We start from the raw sequence: 20,614 nt of genomic DNA, 5'->3' as shown, positions 1-20,614 counted from the left end.
TGGGGAAAAAATATCCAATTGGTACAGACATTAAGGAACAAGAGGTGAGTGGCATCCCCTTCTAAGTCCTACTGCACCTGTCTGGAGCATGTAGCCACACTGCCATTAGTTGTAACCTTTAGGTGTTACAAACACAAAGTTTCAAGGCTAAAGGACGTGGCACCCAAATGCAGACGAAAGAAGAACACTGGAACAAGATGGAGGTATTTACTGTAAACAAAAAAGCGAAATGAGACCAGCTTACACACCATCGCTGCAACAGGAAACAGGTGGAACAACACAAGAGAAGGGAGAGAGCTAATGGGGTAAGGGACGAGAGAGAGAGAGAGAGAGAGAGAGAGAGAAAACCACTGACCATAAAAACTTGAGTGCATGAATACTGCAACTCAGAACTCTCATACTCATACTCATACTCATACTCCTGGTTCCTGAAACAGGATCCACAATGAACACAAAACTAACACAAAAACAGAAAATACGCAGCTCCCCACTGGCACCCAAATGCAGACAGGAAGAGGGACGAATAAAGGTTTATCTTATCTTAACTCAAAGCTCACAAAGTGAACTGCTATATTCAGTACTTGTGATGTCCAAATACACGTCGCTAGACTGACCACATCAAATCTGATCAGCCTCCTGAGGACATAACACGTCAGTCAGTTGGTAACATGAAAGTTGAGGTTGGCAATCATATTGACGGTTAGCTCAGCTGCGTCAGCGATTAGCTTGCTACTAGCTCTGCGGAACGCTAACTTGATTAGATAGCTCTTTGCTGAAAGATAAGTGTTTTCGTATCACCACCTGCTAGCTGACGTGAAACCGGGAAAGTGACAATATTGTTGGAATCAGCATTGCTAAATTTGGAGAATGAGGGAAAAGGGTGAGACATGAGACTTGAGCTTGCGAGACAAGACTTGTTAGCATCGACGACAATATGTTAATACAACACAAGGCTGTAATGCCTTATTCCCACATATGGTCATCAGTTGTCTGTTATTTTCAGATATATACATTTTCAGATGTATATTAAGTGATTAAAGTCATTTTGTCTGTATTTTGAAACCAAATATTCTCAATGTACCTCAGATAGCCTGTTAGCTTGTTTTAGCTAGCACAGTTTCCAACAACAAAGCATTTGAAAGAAAGCCACACCGTTGATGGTGATTTATTATTTTCCTTCTTTATTGGATACTAGTGTTTGCTTCCTATATGGATGATGGTTGTTTTCTTTTTTTTTTTTTTTTTTCATCCTTCACAGTTTATCCCAGGTGGCACATACAACTGACACAGCCAAGTTTCAACTTTAGTTTTGATTTACTTTTTAAACATTTCAGCATGCCCAGGCTAGATTGTTCATATCAGATGTTCGAAAAGAATTGAAGAGATGATAGTCAGGCCAAACTGTTGTGCTTGTAGCAGTCTTTTTCTTCACTTAAAAAAAAAAAAAAACTCAGCATAACATCAAATGCGCAATCAAACAAAATAAACGGAGCCCCCTAAGCAATATACTGCAACTTAATCTTCAGTTGATTTTTGGAAGATTAATTATGTTTCGTAAAGCCACTTTGTGTTGAATTTTCGACTTTGCCCCGATTACATAATGGCAGTTTTTAGTCATTATCAAGGGCAAACAATTGAGGTAGCGTGGACCTGCCACTTTACCTTCTGGTCGCTCGTTGCCATAGCAATAACGAGCAGGGCTAATAAGGAAATGTGATGATTTCCTTCAGGCTGGCTTGATGGATAGTTCAACTAAACTTTGAAATAGACCGTTTTTCTGCTCTTTTTTTCCAACTACAAATTAAACGTTTCCCATTCAAGACTATCCCGTTACCTAAGCCACATGGCTATTATTTTATAAATAAAATGAAAGTAATTTAATTGTACGGAGGTTGTAAGTTTAGCCCAGGTCAAAATGGCTGCCTACATCTTCAACGCATGCCCAATGACATTTTTTTGAGAGACCAGCAATGCAAATTTTAGTTCAAAATCAACCAAATTTGAAGGAATTCTTTCAAAAAGCTCCTGATATATTAAAAGACTTAGAGATGAACAAAACGAAATGCGACACAAAGTGGCTTTAACTTGTTTTTTTCCCCCTGTCAAATCAAGTCTTTTACCATATTAACATTCTATGTATTTACCCTCTGGCCCACATTATATGAGGGTTGTCTTCCACTCTTTTCTGATAAGATATCCTCCCACTGTGGGGAGGTCCGATAAAACTGGCCTTTGAGACCCTCAGCTGTAGTTAAACTGCACTTTGACATCATCATCAACATCATCAAGAACTTCTTGTGCTTGTACAAGAACCAAACATCAATTCACAGGAGCAGAAGACATCATCATCATCATCATCATCATCGTTGTCAAGGCTACATTGCAAGTTTTGACACGTACAGTATACAGCAACATTTTTAAAACCGTAGTCACTGAGCATCTACGTGTTGCAGAAAAAGGTTTTAGTTACAGGAATCAAACATGTGACCTTTGCATGACCAGACTCTAACCAATTGATCCCCCTTCAGAGACACATGTGGTAGCTTGGTAAATGTGTCCATTTGGGTGTGAGACAGGAATGAAAATGGACGACAATACTGCCATTATATGTGCATTACTGCTGCATTTCGTTGTGCCCTGTTTCAATTGTCATGGACCTCAACATTCTTGCGAAAGGCGTTAAAAACTTGGAAAAATCTTTCATGAAATATGACACTGGAAATATGGAATAGAACATAAAGCTAGCATGATGAAACAAGTGTTGGTACAATAGATGTCGGCATGTTCATTTACCAGATATAAAATCGGTGCTTGCATTTGGTTTAAAATGTATGAGATATCCTGAACATGCCAAATTCGGGGGGAAATTAGTTTATTCGCCATCCTCCCCAAAGCCAGATATAAGAAAGTTGAAACCATTCTCTCCTGAGTGCACGCATTAGCCAGCTGAGACTCTCTGAGACCAGCTGATTGCTAGTTAGCTTAGCGAAATGAATATTAGTGGATGGGCAGGTTAGTATGGCTCCATCTTGCTTGGTCAACTACCAATAGCTTGAGTTTTTCTAGTATGTATTTTGGTTATAAAAAAAAGAAGAAGAAAACCTTCAGGATTTTGATTTGTCCAGAAGTCATCATCGTGTCTTTAACAGTCGGCTTGTAGGAGCCACAGTAGCAGCGGCTCTTCTAGTCAACAAGTGTTTTTATTTGCCAAAGTTACAAGGGGTCTTTTGGGGTGCTGCATCAAATCACGTAGCCCAACACTTAAGTCAGGAAAGAAGTTCCATTTTGGAGATGTGTTTTTGATGACTTCTGAATGGACGTATGCTAATCTGCTCATCTACTCCAGCTAAGCTAGTTGCACAAAGCTAACTAGATTTTGCTCCCTAATGCTAGCTCAGAGAAGGATGGCAAATAAGGCCATTTTGAAAAAGAAATCAATACCAAAATGTAGCTTTTAAAGAATGGCGTTCTAAAACTAGTTGGTCCTCATTCTTACATCATATTTACATCAGAGATTTTATTTGGCTCTCAAATAAGAACAAGGATGGAATGATAAAATGAATCAAGACACAACAGATTTAAAAAAAAAAAAACTGCTGAGGTTTGGAATGTAGCAAAAGAACATACACAATAAAAATCATCATCAAAGTCACATTTCATTCATTATCAATTCTGAGCAGGAGGAAAGAACACCCAAAAAAAACTGAAGAAAGAAACATTAAGATTAGGGCCCGACTGATTAATCAACCAGCCAGTTTAATCGGCTGATTATAGCCATTAGAGCATAATCTGTAAACGGACAAAAGTTGGCCGATTGACGCAGATTTTAACGAGTAATTTTCTTTAATAAAATGCCGTTAATATGGTGTTTTTTTTTAGAAATGATGTCCTTGTGTATCCAGTATCCAGGACTGCGACTCCTCTCATGTCACGCTCCACAGCAACCCCACAGAGTGAGACTGAAGCGGTTTGCGGCACTGACAAGCCAACAGCGCATGCATACTAAAACTGAGGAGTTTGCCTCGGTGGTAAGTTTATCATAGTTTGTGAAATTAAAAAAAAAAAAAAAACTTAATAAGATTCCCGTTTCCCGTGACGCTCCTCCTTGTGTCTGTCACGTTTCACTGATACTATCGGTTGAGCGTGACGATATGTTAACAAGGAAAAGAAAGTTAACCTAGGATAACCTAGCTTAAATATTAGCTACCTTGCTAAACTATTTAACCCAGACAGTCACAGCACCATGAATGATGTAACAGTAATGTTACAGTACCTCAAAGTAATATTGCGCTCACTCGGGCAGCTGCATGCTACCACACTAGGTAACACCGGAGCAAATCAGGATAACGCTTCGTCGCAATGTAAAAACTGTGGTGGGCTGCATTCATTTTCAGCAGCGCGTGGAGTGTCTTTTTCAATTTATGGTATTGAAAAGAAAAAACTTAATTCTGGGCCAAGTTATAGTTTCATGGAGTAAAGTTAATGCGAACGCAAAATACGCACTTACTGACCTCTTAATTAGACCGCGCAAGAAAATGCGCACCAATGACGGCCCTACCATGAATTCTACTCCAGTAAATGTACTACTTGGTTAATGTTGACACTGTCAGAAAGACTTCTTTATGTTTTGTGAGGTGGTAGTGGGGTGTGTCCTTCAATTTAAATCTTTTTAACAAGTGTTTGGAACTATATTTAAGCCATCAAAAGCTGGCATTTTGTCTCTTTTAATATGAAAAATATAAAAAAAAAAACTAAATAAAAATCGACCGATATATCGATTATCGGAATTTTTTATTCCCTAATATCGAAATTGGCATCGGCCCCAAAAACTCAATATCAGTCGGGCCCCAATTAAGATATATAAAAACACATAGTGATGTCCAATATGTTGTGTTGCCAATACATCTCCGTGTTTGTTTACTTCAGTCAGCTGATGTCAGGACTATAAATCACATATCGGATTGATAAACAGCGCCAAACACACACAATAGGGCGAACAGCATTAGCAATATCCCTCGTTTGACTGATTCTTTTTGCCTTAACATATTTCAAAAGGCACTGCACCTTATAATCAGCGGACAGGGAGAAGCTAAAGCATGAAGCACTAACCTATCGACATGTTCTGTACCTTTAGTCTCAGGGTTGCTGTTTTTTTTTTTCTCCAACAATTGTGGTACACTCCATGCACTTTACCATGCAGAGTCATCCTTTTATATCGACAATATGGCACATGTAGCACTTTTAAATCAACTGTTTTACCTTTACAAAAAAAAAGACAAATAAAACAAACTATAGGGTACAAGGTTTTCCATCCCGAGGTTCAAAACCCTGTCACATTGTGCATGAGCGTCTAATTTTCCCTTGTGCGAAAAAAAAAAAAAATCCACAACTTTGAAAGCAGAGCAGATTTCTTTTTGATGGGAAATAATAAAAGGAGTTATAGCGCCATGTATTATCCCTCCATCTGCGTGTCAAGAACCGAAAAAAATTCACCCATTAAAATGACCCACTCATTCTTTTCCTGCCACTGCCTTTCTTAGCCGCAGTGTCTCTCCATTGAGAGCCCAAGAGCGAGTATCAAAGAAATCCCTGTTCCCTCAATTTGGCACTTGACAATTATAACAGTTACAAGACTTCAAGCCGCCCCGCTGAAGAACTTGTAGAAATCCGTCAGTTATCAAGTCAACTTGAGTTTTCTATTGAAGCGAATGTTCATTCTGAACAGCATGTAGTGAATACGCACTCCCTTCTTTTTGTGGCCGCTGAATAATATTCACATTAATCCAGAGAATCACATTTGGCAAACAAAAATGTGCGGATGACAAAGGCTACATTTACATGCAACTGGATATTCCATTATTATTCCTAAAATGGCAATATTCACACTACATGGCTCATGAAAATGAATACTCGATAGTAATCCTCTTGACATGCATCCGTGCAAATTCCGAATAGCGAGGCTCGTCGCTAAAGGCCGGAACTAAAGTTTTCTTTTTCTAAGTTCCATCACTGTTAGAAGTCAACATAGCAACATTAGGATCCGGGATCCATGAAATCAGCACGTCATTGGTATCGGTAGATGTTAGTCATGGGGTTTTTCCAATTTTTTTTTTTTTTTTAAATAAATGGAAGTGGGTTTTTTTTCTTTTTTTTTTTCAAATCCATGAAGTTTAAATGTTTTTTATTATGTACAAAATGTTAATGTCCTATAAACTTTATCGGTAAATGGTTATCAGCCACAAAAAAACAAAAACAAAAATCCAGTGTGTTGCATTTCTTATTTAAGATTTATACATCTGGTTGTAAACAAAGAACGGCTGTGTTTGGCATAGTGCAGGACGCAATATTCTGATTATTTTCTATAAATGTCGAGAGAATGCTCCTAAAACCCAGCTATGACATGGGCACGCGGCACATTTTATTCAGAAAAATTAAGACAAAGGCCAAATTTTTTTTAAAAATCCCATTGGATTAAGCGTTTTTCAGAATATTTTCATTTTTGGAATAATAGAATATTAGTATGCATGTAAGCCATTGTGTACTTCCCTTTTGTGTGAAAGGTCAGGTTGCAACTTGCTTGTACTGCTTTTACTCGTGTACTTTGTTTTTTTTTTTTTACTTCCATTAAATCTCCCCCCTCTTTCAGCGAGGCACCGAGACACCATTGCCACTCCCCCATTTTCTTTCAGTGCGTTTTATTATTCTCCCCAGTCGTGTGCTCCTTCTGTCTCTGTTAAACAAAGACTCTGAGGGGGGGTTTGGTCCAGCTGCCCCATGTGTCCGTCAGATAGAGCGGTCAGTGCACACCAAAAAACACCCACCACCACCCTTTCCAACCCCAGAAATTTTCACTTTTATGAGCCTCGTGAGGCTTGGTGAAAGACACTCAGCCGTGCACACAGGGGTGGAGATACGACAGGGTTTGGGAATGTATAAATATTTCACATTTTGCCTGCATGTGTCCGTGTCTATTCGGTCCCCGATGGCGCAGGTCTGGGTGGAGGACATTCTCATGATAATTAGGGATTAGCACGGGGAGCAGATGCAGCGTCAAGGTTCCTCAGAGGAAATACTCTCCTGCTGGTGCCTCCGTCTACTTCCTGTTACTCACTAAAAATCTATTACTTTTCAAACTTAATCTAATCCCCCTCCCTCCTGAGGAGGGCAGTGACCCACCCTCACACGGAGCGTACCACTTTTGTGCAGGTGCCAAAGCCGTACAAACTCCTCAGGCATGGCGTGGAACCATTTATAGGGCAGGATGTTGTCGTAGTAATGGTGGCTGACTGGCTGCTTGTCCAAGCCGACAGAAAATGGCCAGAAGCCGTAGACTGTCACTTCCTCACACAGTCCCAAGGCCAAACTGACCAGGAAGAGCCCCGTAGAGAGGCGCTTGGCATGAACACCGCGGGACTTCCAGAATTTTCCAACGGAGAGCAGGAAATCAGGGTTGGCAAAGATCACGGTGAGGTTGGAGGAGGTGTCTGCCAGGGCATAATAAGCCCGCAGTGACGGGTCGGTGCCAGGCCTCATGGAGAACGCTGGCATGTAGATGTAGCTGGAGCCGTAGGCCTTCATACTGTCCACAAACGCCTTCCTTGACCACAGAAGGTTCTGAAATCTGACAGAGCAGAGTTTCTTAGAAAAGCAATGGTTCCTCCGCGCTACTGCGATAAACTATCTGGTGCATCAATGGGAGAGGACTAATTGTGGTGAAAAAGAGAGGTCCACCGGAGCAGCACGGGTGCTGAATCCTCAGATTTTTTATTTTTTGAAGTGCCAACATAGGGGGACTGACGTTTCGACGTTATGCCACGTCTTCATCGGAGTCGAGTATGGCAACCATAGGTAGCGGTGCCCGTGGTTTCCTTACTCGACTCTGACGTCGAACCGTCAGAGCAGAGTTACTCTTCCTGCTGTAATGTCATTCTTAAGATGCCACTTATGAGCCATTGTGACCTGACAGCCTCATCTGCATTGTCCATTTCCTTTCTTCGCTGTTGGCAAAGGAAGTCATTTTCCTGCACTTGCAGATAAAATGCTACAAAACTGCAAAGCTCATCTCTGTTAAGAAAGTATCTGGCTTTTTTGGGCTTTTTTGGCCTGTTGGTGAAAGTAAATTGAGATTTCAGAGCCAAACATTCCGCCATTCAAATTTTTTATACAATCCTTATAAAATAATGTGTCCTTTTATTGACTTCTGTTCCTTAAAAGGGCTTTGAATTGTCCTATTTGTGAATAAGAGTGTTTATGTTTAGCTGATTACCTTTTCTCTATGATGCTGGGGTTGGCCGTGACCAGATGGGTTTTGGTTCCCACGTCCTCCACATATTCCTTTGAAAGCGGCGGAAGGTTACACCTGCAAGACGTGGCATAAAATTGTATATGTTCACACGATTCATGGTACATAATCTGCACGTAAACGGTTACATGATTTATCCAAGTCACGATTGGCTGTTGGACTTTTGGTGGCAGGCAAATGAATTCCAAGTGCAACGGGAGTCATCATTCTTCCCTCAAGCTGTAGTTGAGATGATACGATGGCTTGACAAGCGTTTTTGTGTATTATTACGATGTCAATCTGACCATTATTTCATGCTCTTAGACAATTATGCGATACTTTTGTCATAAATTCTTATGGCCAAATATTTTTTTATACTTTGAACTCTTCTCTTTTTTTGCCTTTCCCCCTAGTTTCCTCCCTAAGTTGCACAGCTCACCCTACTGAGCTGTGCCGCACTGCGGAGGGATGAATGGCCAGTCGAGGTCCTGCTTTTCTCCCTGATCCCAATGATGTTGACTTCTGAACGCCAAAAAACACGTGGTCTGTGAGACCAAGTGTACTTTCGTATTATATTGCAATGAATTTTCTGAAGGCGTTCAAACCGTTGAGACACCTTAAAAACACAGTACCCTCATGGCTGTCTTCGGTGTGGAGGAATTACTAATCATATTCAATAACTTTTCTATTGGCTACAGGAGCATAAACTATTGATACAGCAACAGCAGAGAAGACAATGAAAAAGTTGATGATAGGGATTAGGAACAGCTGCATAACCTTTGGTTGGTCAAAAGCCTCAGAAGTGTAAATCATTACTAACTGAATTTCAACCCTCCGGTGTAATTAGACCTTTATAACACCACCTAAACACTTCCCTCTCTGTAAAACGACCAAGACACAAAGTGCACAACGTGTCTCTGTTTGATTACTACAATTAACGATGGCATCACGGAACAAAATTTATAATCCATAATTGCAAGATAATGAGTTTGGTCTGTAAATTAAAACAGTTACGGAATAATTACATTCTGCAAGCCTTATCTGGAGTTCAACACTAACTTTTTTTATGATGAACAGATGCCTGAAATAATAGAAGACTGGAAAAAAAAAAAAGGCTACTGTGGTTTTTCTACTTCGGCTTACAGCATTTTCAATGTTAATTCAATTCCATTTAAATTCAATGCACGGCAAAGCACTTGATCGGAATTTTCCACAGTGCAGCGCTTAAAAACACATTCATGCTTTGAGTAGATAAAATAGGAACAGCACATACAGCGCTGTATAAACATGTACTGTACAATATACCAACTTCCTGCAACTGCAAGTGCTTTGCATCAGAGTTCAAAAATCAAACAGCTTCAGGATATGTGCTGTTCTCGAGGTGAGATGTCCTACATTCTGAAATCCCCTTCCCGTGAAGTTGGGGGGTGGGGGGGGGGCGACTTATCACCTTCTGATATATTTGGCATCAACAGTGGCATGACAGGGAAGGTTGCAAGCATTGATCGAACATTCCGTGCTTGCTAATCATTCAAAATCCTTCCTCTCAAGGGTGCTTGTGTGATCAAACTGCAGGGGGACGAGGTGGGGACACTGCAGCCTTGTACAAGTGCGGCATCACCTCCCCGGTCACAACAAACTTTTTAAGCTAATTAGGTCTTATTAAGTTATGATAAATTCCAACTTTGGGCTCTAAAGTCTCACTGAGGGTTTGACGACCTTCTGACTCATTCTGTGTTGTTGACAGGTTTGTACAGTCAGATCTGAATGCCTGAAACTGGGTGTTACCAGGCAGAAATGAACAGGTCACAGAATCAATTTCTGTCCTTATCTCATTGATGCAAAACTTTGATGGGAAGACTGGCTGGTGAAAGAGCGTTCGTTCTAACTATCAGCCAGATGTATCTGTGTCTACACCCTGATGCTGGAACTGAAGTCACCAGCATTGTCTGAAAGGTCAATGACACCCTCAATAAAACACCACAATGGGCAACGTTACTCAACATAATGTTTATGTCTTTGAACTGTTTGAACAAAAGTTGTACTCCCTTAATGATGACTGTTGCTTTCTAACTATGTGATAGCTTGAACCGAACACCACTCCCTCTTGTGGATGCCCGTTCTGCTTTCCTCCCGCCACCAAAGGCTCACCGAGACATCACGACCCCAGGTTTCTAAAGGCTTGATTCAACAACATTTATTTCCCTCGTAACAGGCCCTGACCCCTGCCGTCCCTTCATACAACATCCCATCCTTTCCCAAAACTGATCTGAATAAACGGTGGTGCAGTGGTCAGCACTGTCCCCTCACAGCAAGAGGGTTCTGGGTTCGAGTCCTGGCCTGGGCATGGGATCTTTCTGTGTGGAGTCTGCATGTTCTCCCTGTTCCTGTGTGGGTTCTCTCTGGTACTCCAGCTTCCTCCCACAGTCCAAAGACATCAAGAGGGGACGAGGCTGATTGATACTCTAAATTGACCGTAGGTGTGACTGTGAGTGTGAATGGTTGTCTCTATGTGTTGGCCCTGTGATGGACTGGTGACCCATCCAGGGTGAACCCTGGCTCTTGCCTGAAGGCATCTGGGATAGGCTCCAGCTCCCGTGACCCTTAACAGGATAAGCGGTAGAAAATGGATGGATAGAAATCTTAAGGGTAGGTGGGTGTTAATCTGCAGGGGCAACAAAGAATGTATAAAAGCTCAAGTGACTCTGCACTCTGTAGATTCTTCTTCAGCACATGCTCGCTGTGCGTTGAACAAATTTCCCTCTTGCAAGATTCAAGAATTGCTCAGACTCAACGATAGTTTGTTTGAGTGCTGTTTCTCATCTCACCAGAAGTTGGAGCCTTTCAGGACAAACATTGTGTCCATCTTAAAAATGTTTCCACCACATTATGTTGGAGCAACCGGCACTCTTTGCAAGAATTCATTTCTTGTATCCATTTTATTTAAACATTCTCGGGCCGTTCATCATCTGCAGTCCTGTTCTGTGTCTTGCCCCTCTTTTTATTTTCAAGGTTTAAACTGATCCGAACAAGTCCGGCTTTCTCATTAGCTCTCTCTTTATTCTGCTGGTGGAGCCGTCACATTCTCTGGGGAAATTATTCTTTAGTCTGTTTCCTCCTCTGTCAAAACCACAAACGTGTCTCTTTGACTGCACGAATCAAACAGGAAAACACCCTTGTTGCTTCACAATGAAATGTCAACCGAAGTCTGTAATCTTCAACAAGTGAAGAAGAAGCTTTCTTTTATGTGGGACTGGAGCTTTATTTATGCCTTTGTGCTCATCTTCCTCTCTTCTGTTGGCTCACTTCTAACTGCTTTTCTCTCTTGGCCTCGCTCTGGCCCATTTTCTCCCTCTGCACCAAATCGTATTATCACTGATGGCTAAGGCTGTTTTGCTGCTTCTAGGCTGAACCCAATCAAATTTTGAAGAGAAGAGAAACACTTGTCCCCCCCCCCCCCCCCCGCCCCAACACCCCTGTCACCACACCCTTTTGTCTAAACCTGCTGTTTCTCACCGCATGACGAAGTTGGCCTGGTCAATGTCCTGTCCACATTTGCTGTGCCTGAGGATGCCGCCGTTGCCCACCACCGCACATTTCTTGAGGGGCAGCTGAAGAGGGTTGTTCTGGGTAGAGAAGAACATACAGCGCTGACATTGTAGAAGGTGTTGTTGTGAAGTTGAAATGTATTGTTTGGAATGATGAAGTGTAAAAAGGAACTGGTAACTGGTAAGACTGGTTTTGAAACAGATTTGAAGATTGCCAGTAAAGGAAGAACTCATCCTTCAATCATAACATATACAGTAAATACACCCGTGTTTTTTTTTTTTTTTTTACATGGATGCACTTTCAACCAAGCGTATACAAGCATACAAGCTTGTATTTGTTCTTCCGCTTGAATTCTCAGCGTTTAACATTAAAAAACTGTATCCGCGCCTTTAGCTAACCCTTTATCTGTTAAATAAAAGCAATATAATGTTTGTTTTAATACCTGACCTACCTATTTAACTCTTTTTGCAAGCTGTTTTAACCTTCCTGTCTTCATTCTTCAGTTAGCTTATGCGTGCAGATTTTTGAAAAAAGTTCCTTTGCTACAAGCTAGCTAGCTAGCTAGCATCCTAGACACTGAATAAATTTCAAGTTCTGACAAATATTTCTCCTATAACAGAAGGCATATCTGTTTATTTTGGTGTAAAGACATACAACAAATATGAATATATAAATAACCTTCACAAATTGACCACCAAAATAAAACATTTAACATCAAATGTACTGAGGGTTCGTTGAGAAGCTAATATGCCCCAGCAGTCCAGACACAACCAAATGTATGAAAAAGAAATTTATGACTTGGTAATATTATAATCAATATAAATATAAATCAATTATTTATTATTCATTATGTATCAATAATTTATTATTCATCTCCACATATGTCCTGGCTTTTTTTTTTTTTTAAATAAAAAGCTGTTAAAGAGGACACTGAAATGCCACGCTTCATGGGGCAAAGGTCAAAAATGTCTTCTCTTTCTGCCTTAGCTGCATTAAAGTAAGAAGCGCGGATTAAGAGAGCTGGCAGAAACAGTTGTGCTCATTATGCTCCACACACACACACACACACACACACACACACACACACACACACACACTCCTTCCCTCGGGGTCTCTCATGGACCGTGACGAAGGGGGTTGAGTCAGACACAACACTACCCTGCTAACAGCATAACAAGCAGGCGATGGCGACCAGCAAGTGAGGTTAGAGAGGGGAGAGTGGTCTATAAATACTGGAAAATTACCATTATTGATTCCAATTTTTCATTATTTTGACTATAATAAAGGGCTGCAAGTAGGCCTGCGCAATTAACGTAATAAATACCAATCACTGGGTAATACCACACTTTTTTTTTTAACTGTTAACAACCTATTGAAAGTAACACAACTTGTATGAGGAACAGAGTGCGAAAATAGCCAGGAGAAGCCAGTATTTAAAGAACGAGTACATCCTGACATGGTGCATGTGCTTTATTCGTACTTCAGTTCTGTCTAATGTCTTTCTGAGAGTCACCCTCACTCAAACCGAACACCCAAAACTTTCTCTTCTCTTAGTTTCCTTTAAAGCTGACGGACAGCGAGGACATCGGCGTCTCACCTACAAAAGCTCTTAAAATGAAAATATGGTGCGATTTTAGGAATTATGATGCAAAGGTGGCAAACACCAGGAGAACAGGTGAAATCACCTTACGGCATCGGAAAGGTTTTAAGTTGCTTGACGGTCCCTGTCCCTCTTGTTGTTCAATCTATGATTTCTTCTTTCAAATAATTGCAAAAAAAAAAAACAAATCCTCCACAAAAAAAAAAAAAAGTATGATTGCAATCGGAATAATCATGTTATCTGAAGAGTAGTTCATTAATGCACAAATGCACTGACTGAATTAATTGAAAGAAGCAAAACAAAATCCCCTCTGACACATTTTGGGTTAATTTCCCCGCCCTGCATTTGTATATATCAGTTTGATAAGATTATTAATCAGTTATTATCAGTTTAAAGATACATTTGGAGCAGGTTAAAAATTGCGATAAGTTTTGGATATTTTGTGATTAATAGGGACAAAATGCAAGCAAAGGTTTGAATCTCGGTATCATGGCAGGTGACACAGACAATTAAGATGCATTACCAGCTCTATTTGTCAGCTATAGTTCCATCAAGGCCGAGTTATATCACAATGTAATCTCCGGATTATTTGATTATGGACTGATTTGTATCGAGCATTTCTTTGAGAAGATGAACGCCGCTCTACAAACCATTTTTAATTTGTAGTTTATGGCATCTACGCTAGCACAAACAATATCACAGCATACACGGACGTAAAACTACACAAGACGAGATGATAGCGATGGAGTGTTCAGCCCGATGTTCTGTTGGGGTCCCTGAACTAACCAGTATTTAGCCGTCAAATCCCTAATTGGCACATTCCCTGGCAGATGCCCAGATAGTGCAGCTGCTGCCAGCTTGATGTGGCCAATGACGGCCTGCGTGAGCCTGTGACTCATCCCCGTCCAACCGTCCTGACAACTGTTTACCTTCCCTTCTGGGAAGCCCATATAACCCGCCACAATAAAAGCTTGTTGAGGAGGCTACTAAAAACAGGCGGTGGAGAGTGAGTCAACATGCTGTGCCACGTGCGGCAGTAGCAGGCGTCTCCATGTCCAAACGATTTGCGCCTACCTCTTCACACTCGATTTATTTAAACATTCAATTATGAGACTACTTTTTCCTTCACAGAATATTTAGTGTTGGTTCACTAGGTGGATATACTTCAACGACTATTAAACACATTCGTGTAAGAGTGTAGTAAATGGTCATGAACCCCAGAAGATGATCTCCATGACATCAGAGATCACCTGACCACTCAGCAGACGCCATCAAAAGCCCAATAAAACCATGAATTAGCTCAGCATTTGCTTAAACCCACGTTACGCGACTTTTTACAATGGAGGGAAGGTTGGCGCTTTCGTGACCACGCCTGTTTTTGCTGGAGATAACAAGATGGGAGTGGAGATGACAACCAAAAGCAGGATTTTTCCCCAACGCCTGATCGCGTTTTTGGAGGTTAACTTAAAAAAAAATGAACCGACCAAATAAAACACTTTTTAACAACAATATGGAACTCATTTGGAGGTCAGCGGATGTTGTAACCATACCTTAGTTACCTAACATTTAAGGAGACACGGAAAAGCAGCTATGCGCTATCTGCACTCAAGGAGGGACGCGATTTTGTGAAGATAGTGTGCAAGTACTTTTCCTGCTCACCATTAGTTTTGCTTCCACCTACAGTATTTGGCTTGGCTTCATTTGTTTCGACTTTTTCTTTTTGTTTCAGCACACTGCATTTTTCCAATAACGGCAACTTTGAGATTTATTCCTCAGGTACTGAGTACTCCTCGATAGCGTTTTTTTTTTCTCCCCCCTCTGTTAAAGCCTTTTCTACTTCCTGAAAATGCATATGATGCGCCGATGACTCAGGCAGCAGAGGGCGCTGTTGCAACTGCTACCTTACGGCTTTGTACGTGCGTAACTCCATCTGCTTTTGGTGCAGAACACTGTGTGCTGGCATGCTAATACACTCAACAAACATGATGAATATGGTCAGTAGAGCTGAAAAAAATTGCATGGTTACAATGACTGCACGCTCTGAACAACACAAGTAAAAGTACTGCCTCCCACTGAACTGAAATAAAAGCTGTTCCACGTCGTCGCTGCACAATTACACACAGACATCATGTGGCCCACTCGCCCTTCATATTATAATTTCTCTTTTGATTCGCCTCCCCCATCCATCATGAATGAGCAGCTCACTCCTGCAAATTAGGGTCAGATATTCATCACACAGCAACCCGGATATTACAGGACGGTTCTGTTGGGTCTGTAACGAGGATACGATCTTGATTATTAGGGTTAGTACTGCTATAAACAACCTCCTGTCACCATAGAATCATGCAAAAAAACACACACAAAAAACTCTGGGTAAACACAGAAGCCAAAATAGTCGCGTTTTCTCAGTCTTTCATGCTTCTGTGTACAAAGAGACGGGAAATGACTTTAAAAGTTTAAACACTGGCATTGAGGATTAGACAGCGGAACACTAATACATGCAATTTCCTCTCTAGCTATAAAAATAATCGATGAATATGCCTTTTGACTGAAGTGAAAGTACACCTTGCTGCTACTGCTATCCTCACCATCTGTTCGTTCTGTTCGCTCTCCTCCCGCCTCCAGCTTCACGCATCCGGTCTTTTGATGGATCTAACGGCAGGACCGGAGCCCAAAAATCTCTAAAAGTGTTCAAGCAGGAAATCAAGCCAACCAGCAAGCAGAAAATGTATAAATTTACGCGGTAAGATGACAGGAAAAAAAGAAGTAATGCAATTAAAAGTTACCCCGTTTGCCCCCCAAAATGATATTTCTGACCCAACAAGGACAATTATACTTCATGGCCAACACACCACTTTTGTTGTTGCTGGTTGATGTTTAAATGATAACAACAGAACAAAAAAACAATAACACAACCAGTTACACTGTGCTCCACCAATCAAAGCTGTGACACTTCAAGATTGTGGGTAATGTAGTACCTCTCAGTGAGTACTAGTAACTACACAAACTTAGGGCTAAAGCAGGAACAGACACCACTGTCTTCACGACAGGGTCACGCATTGTGACTGTGAGTTCACACCAAACGCGAATGCGAATTTCACGTCGTGTTATTCGTGCGAATTTGACCGCCGGATCATTTTAGTGTCCATTTGTGTCATTCGCGCAAATACGCGAATTCGCTCACTTGCCCGAGTAGCGACTATTTTCGGCAACGTTTCTTTCCGCCATTTCACCATGGATTTTCAAAGAACTGTTGCGTTGTACCTGCTTTGGAAGGCCGAAATACGTCGGAAGACTAAACGCCTTTGTATCTGGGTTCACGACACCATCTAGGTTAGCACAGCTCGGTGAATCGAGCTCCTCCAGGGGCTCCGTCTGGATAACTGCTGCTTCAGCGGTATTTTCGGATGACGACTGGCCAGTTTAACGACCTGCTAGCTAGGACCGGTGACAGAATATCACGAATGGACACCAACTTTTTCAACCGGCTCTTGTCATTTTGACACATAGTGTCATATAGCACCGGGTTTCCACACACAGCCACGATCAACTTGTCCGCCATCTTGTGACACAGTCAGCAGTGACGTCGGGACATCCTCAACGCTGATTGGCTTTCGTAACGTGAATTTTTCACCAAAGTTGAATATTTTCAACTTGCGCGAATGGCGAAATTCGCATCATTTGTGCCGCCTGACTGAAAATTTGCGTCGTTCGTGCGTTTACATAGACTTTGTATGGAAACTGTTTGCGCGAATGTGCGAATTCGCGTTTGGTGTGAACACACAGTGAGTCGACCTTAGACGTTATGACATCATAGCTCAGAATTAATTTTAAGGAGAACATGAATGGTATTTTCACTTCCAGAAATGGCTAAACATGGTTTCCTCTTTTTATACTAGCTTTTGGCTATGTTTTAAATGAGTGTTATTAGATTTGAACAATAATAGCACCTTTTACCTGGTTATATTTCATTGCGCTACCTTTACAATCTTGTGTCTTTTATCTTGTATTTCTATATATTTAACACATGAACATTTTTATTATTATTTTCAAGCATATTGAGCTTAACTTGATTTGAAATTTGAACAAGGAAGACAATAGCACCATAATATCATACTGTTGTGATTAGTCCTCCAACAGGGAGGCACAAACTTACACAATACAGCTTTAATTTTTGTTTGTCACTCTTCTCTGACTCCCCTCATCACCATTCCTCCTCTGGCACGTCACCCTCTCTTGCTCCTCAGGATTATTCAGTGCCTTCCTCAGAGTCAGAGCTAAATATTTTAGCGCTCCAGAGAACCAAACCAACCGGCCTATTTTCTTTTGTACCCTTAGGTGACTTGAAAAAAACCATGAAAGCTTCTACCATCCTCTGAGCATCACCGTGCATTATGAATAAAATTGTCTAATCAACTGCCACCCCCCCCCCCCACACACACACACACACACACACTGTGCCAGTAATCCTCCCGTCATGATGGAGGCTGTCTGTCGGGCTTCACTGCCCCCCCCCCCCCCCCCTTCATCCCTTCATAACAGATCAATGTTGAAACCCATAGTCCCCACGCTACTATCATATTGCGCTGAGTGAGCGAAAAATCCATTATCTGCTTTTAGTTTTCAAGAAGATGGTGGTCTATCTAAAAGTGTGACGGATTATTGCTCTCCCATATTGCATTCATGTGTCAGCAAAAAAGAAGAAGAAGAAAAAAAAGGACATGTACAGAAAAAAATTATTCAAAAAGAAAACATCTCTTTCCTCTCCTCACCTGCACAAAAAGCGAGTAGGTCTCGTTGTTGACAGTGCGCGAGTGGTAAAACTCGCCATCGTACCACAGGACCTTGCCTAAAGGGGAGTTTTCCTTGGTGACAGCAAACATCCTCTGTGGGTCACAGCATTCGGTCAGCAACTTCCTGTGAAGGGAGAATGTAGGGAACAATATGCATGAGTGTGTGTGTGTGTGTGTGTGTGTGTTTATGTGATGGTGAAGTCTGGACAGCTTAACACCAATTTGGACCCAACAGGACTGCCAGGAGTCTGGTAGGAGAGAGGCAGTGATAATTTGCCTATGACTCGCACATAATGACTGCAGACTAATGCTGCAGATGAGAGGAAATCAAATATCTTAAAATGATTTATGTCTTAATTAAATGATATTATGTTTATGTCCCAAGGGGCGGAATTCAATTTGAGGTTAACGTGGTATTGGTAAACTGGGATTGCCCTCAGCTACAGAATCCAGCAAGCAAAAACCATGCAAGGCTAAAGCACTACGAGGGGAATAAAAACTCCCAAAGTGAGCATCACACACACGCGCGCACACACACACACACACACACACACACACACACACACACACACACACACAATATTAGCTCTATCAGTGAGTCTGCAGGTGTGACCTTCTCTTATAATCCTAATCCGGCTTTGCCTGTGTGAATGAGCTTTCCATTTTCTCCATTTGAGATTTAATGACACAATAAATGAGAGTAAAAATTTAAAAAAAAATCCACACACTAGAGATTGTTTAAACCAGAGAAACGATGCCTTCAAGACAAGTCGGAAATTGGAACTCCAAATCGGCAGTCACACTGTGGATTACCGGAAACCATGCTAAATTAGCTGGTCACAACAGTTAAAGCATAAAACCAAATAGAAGTGTTCAAATTAAAATAATCAGAGCAGTACGCAAATGCACATCATCAATTAAAACAACACACATAAATACATTTATAGCAAGTACTTTCATCATTTCTGTCCTTTCACCTTCTAGGTTGTCTTGAATGCACCATAAAAATTGATAAGAGGCAGTAGAAGAACTGCAATTATTCATGGTTTGGGTCATTTTCATGCCAAAATATCAAAAATTAGCGACTTTGGATCCTTAAGTATGACAATTTGCTGCCTTTGGAGGTTATTTTTTGGTGTTTAATAAGAATAAAGGGAGTATTTATGGACTTTTTGATGGACAAAAGGAGCAACCTGAACAAAACGGTGATGAGTTCTCCTCAGAATTTCTTGACTAGATATCTTGAATAATCTTGAGTATCTTGAAAAATGCTACTTATGTTTAATTAATGTATTCGTACTAAAACATTTTCAAAACAATTTATCGGTTGATTGAATCGTGGTGAAAATAGCTGTTAGAGAGTATTCTTGTAATCTTACAAAAAAAGGTGTGATGGACCTTGTTTCACTTTTGCATTATTTGTTTTTTTTTAATATTCTATGTAAATTTTAAAAAAAGAAGAAGAATGAGTTCAGTCCATCACTCCACAATTCTGAGGGACTCCTAGAGACAAAGGAGCCCACAGGCCCTCAATGACAGCACTTAGTCCCCAAACCAGAACATAATTGCTGCATAAAATAATTCATTGTAATTGGAATAAGTTCCAATGTGGATATCAAAAGGATGAATTTCTCTTCGATATCTCCCCTAATCTTCAAGAACGCTGCAAACATTTGGGGAGAGATTTCTGAGCAGAGGCACCACTGATGAGACGAGAGACCGACCTGTACATCTCGACGCCCGTCTGGTTCCTCTGCCACACGTCCCCCTGCCTCAGCACCTCCTCCACGATGTCTTTATCGCGGGGGAGTCTGTAGACGGGGAAGATATAGAACCAGCAGAGCACCAGCACGCAGAGAGCGGCCCACACCGACAGCTTGCTCCGGTAGCACCGTACCAACATCTTTCCTCTCCCCCACCTAAAACCTTGTTTTCTCAAAACAACCGGTGCGTGCACACCGGTGGGGTAAACAGGAGGCTCGGTTCAAAGCTGGGCTCTGCCGCGGGGACCCGTCTCATCCCGAGGACGCGGCGGAGAATGAATGGAGGTAAGCGGTTTGCCGCTTCTTTGGCTCAAACATCGGTGGTGTTTACTGGGGTCTCACTGGAGGGTCTATCCGCGCAGCAGCAGCAGCAGCAGCAGAGTATCTGATTCTGGAGGAATCCGCGGTTCGGTTCTCGCTGCATCCCCACCATCACTCCTCCGGAGTAGCCAGGAATCACGCGGGCTCATTCCCTGCCCGGAGACCCCCTGCATCCCACTTGGAAAGACGTCTTCACTTTCTAAGAATCCAGATCCGCTCCGCTTTGATCCTTCTCACGGGCCTCTCATCGGGCCTCTGCGGGCTCTGTGTCGCAAGTGGACCGGGCCAGTCCAAGTCCCTCCACCCC

The 20,614-nt window shown here is 41.6% G+C and overlaps 1 protein-coding gene across 1 annotated transcript; it reads right to left on the bottom strand.

Annotated features, from left to right (window-relative positions):
- Positions 1-1,224: 1,224 nt before the first annotated feature.
- On the bottom strand, positions 1,225-20,614 carry st8sia1 (ST8 alpha-N-acetyl-neuraminide alpha-2,8-sialyltransferase 1). The gene is made up of 5 exons (XM_086202056.1): positions 19,948-20,614; positions 18,203-18,347; positions 11,798-11,907; positions 8,267-8,359; positions 1,225-7,621 (listed from the first exon to the last, which is right to left on the bottom strand). The coding sequence occupies exons 1-5, from the start codon at positions 20,124-20,126 to the stop codon at positions 7,135-7,137; spliced, it is 1,014 nt and encodes a 337-aa protein (XP_086058182.1). The 5' UTR covers positions 20,127-20,614; the 3' UTR covers positions 1,225-7,134.

Source organism: Aulostomus chinensis, chromosome 4, assembly GCF_037954235.1.
Source record: "Aulostomus chinensis isolate RoL2024-O1b breed Wild chromosome 4, RoL_Achi_v1.0, whole genome shotgun sequence".
In the NCBI taxonomy this organism is placed as follows: Eukaryota; Metazoa; Chordata; class Actinopteri; order Syngnathiformes; family Aulostomidae; genus Aulostomus; species Aulostomus chinensis.
Note: the sequence above shows the minus strand (reverse complement) of the source record. Positions and strands in the feature narration are given on the sequence as shown.